Source organism: Bison bison, unplaced genomic scaffold, assembly GCF_000754665.1.
Source record: "Bison bison bison isolate TAMUID 2011002044 unplaced genomic scaffold, Bison_UMD1.0 scf7180017864304, whole genome shotgun sequence".
In the NCBI taxonomy this organism is placed as follows: Eukaryota; Metazoa; Chordata; class Mammalia; order Artiodactyla; family Bovidae; genus Bison; species Bison bison.
This window is the reverse complement of record NW_011494876.1, coordinates 15899631-15900458: the sequence shown is the minus strand read 5'-3', so window position 1 is coordinate 15900458 and position 828 is coordinate 15899631. Positions and strand designations below refer to the sequence as shown.

At 63.0% G+C, this 828-nt stretch overlaps 1 protein-coding gene across 1 annotated transcript in view; it reads left to right on the top strand.

Annotated features, from left to right (window-relative positions):
• The window catches only part of RNF123 (ring finger protein 123), a 23768-nt gene that overhangs the window by 6302 nt on the left and 16638 nt on the right, over nucleotides 1–828 (top strand). Inside the window, 2 exon segments of the mRNA XM_010851958.1 lie at nucleotides 11–116; nucleotides 188–261. Coding sequence (XP_010850260.1) covers nucleotides 11–116; nucleotides 188–261 — 180 coding nt within the window.

Below are 828 nucleotides of genomic sequence, written 5' to 3'. Positions count from 1 at the left end.
TCCACCCTGCCCCCCTCTTCCAGGCCTACGAGGTGCAGGACTGCCTCAAGCAGCTGATGATGTCCCTGTTGCGGCTGTACCGCTTCTCGCCCATCGTCCCCGACCTGAGCCTGCAGGTGGGAGCTCCCGCCCCAGCCCTGAGCCCCCCAGGCCTCCCCCGCCCCCTCTGAGCACCCTCTCCCCACAGATCCACTACCTGCGGCTCACCATCGCCATCCTCAGTCACGAGAAATCCCGCAAGTTTCTGCTTAGCAACGTCCTGTATCCTCCCCTTGCTGCCAGGCAGGCCAGCCCTGTGGTGCCCGCTGGGGTCAGCAGAGGCCCTGGGAGGGCGGTGTGCCTTCAGCCAGGGCTCGCCACGGAGGCTCAGGAGGGCCAGAGCCACCTTGTTTCAGGACTCAGCCTTCCAGCACTTTCTCCCCAGAGCAGGGAGGGTAGCGCTACGCAGAGGTGAGTGAGGTGCCACCCGCGCCTGCACTCTTCAGCCAGAGTGCCGCACTTTTATCTGTGGTCCGTGGCGGTGTTCCTGCGAGACCTTCTTATGGAGTCAGCTCTTGTGTTTCCGGAAACACATGGAGAATGGCAGGAGTAGGAAAGAGAGCGTGGTTTCGGGCCCCTGGCTGGGAAGCCTGTGCCGGTAGCTGTCCTGTCTCTCTGGGGTCCTCAGCCTCTAGGAGGCAGAAGCATATGGATAGGCCACAGCCCTCCGCCCAGCTGTCCCAGCATCTTCGGCTCCTGTGACAAGCCGTGATTGGGTGCTTGCAGGGAATTGGGCAGGGAATTGACAACCACAGCCCTTTCTCAGGGCTCACAGGCAGGGCCAGCAGG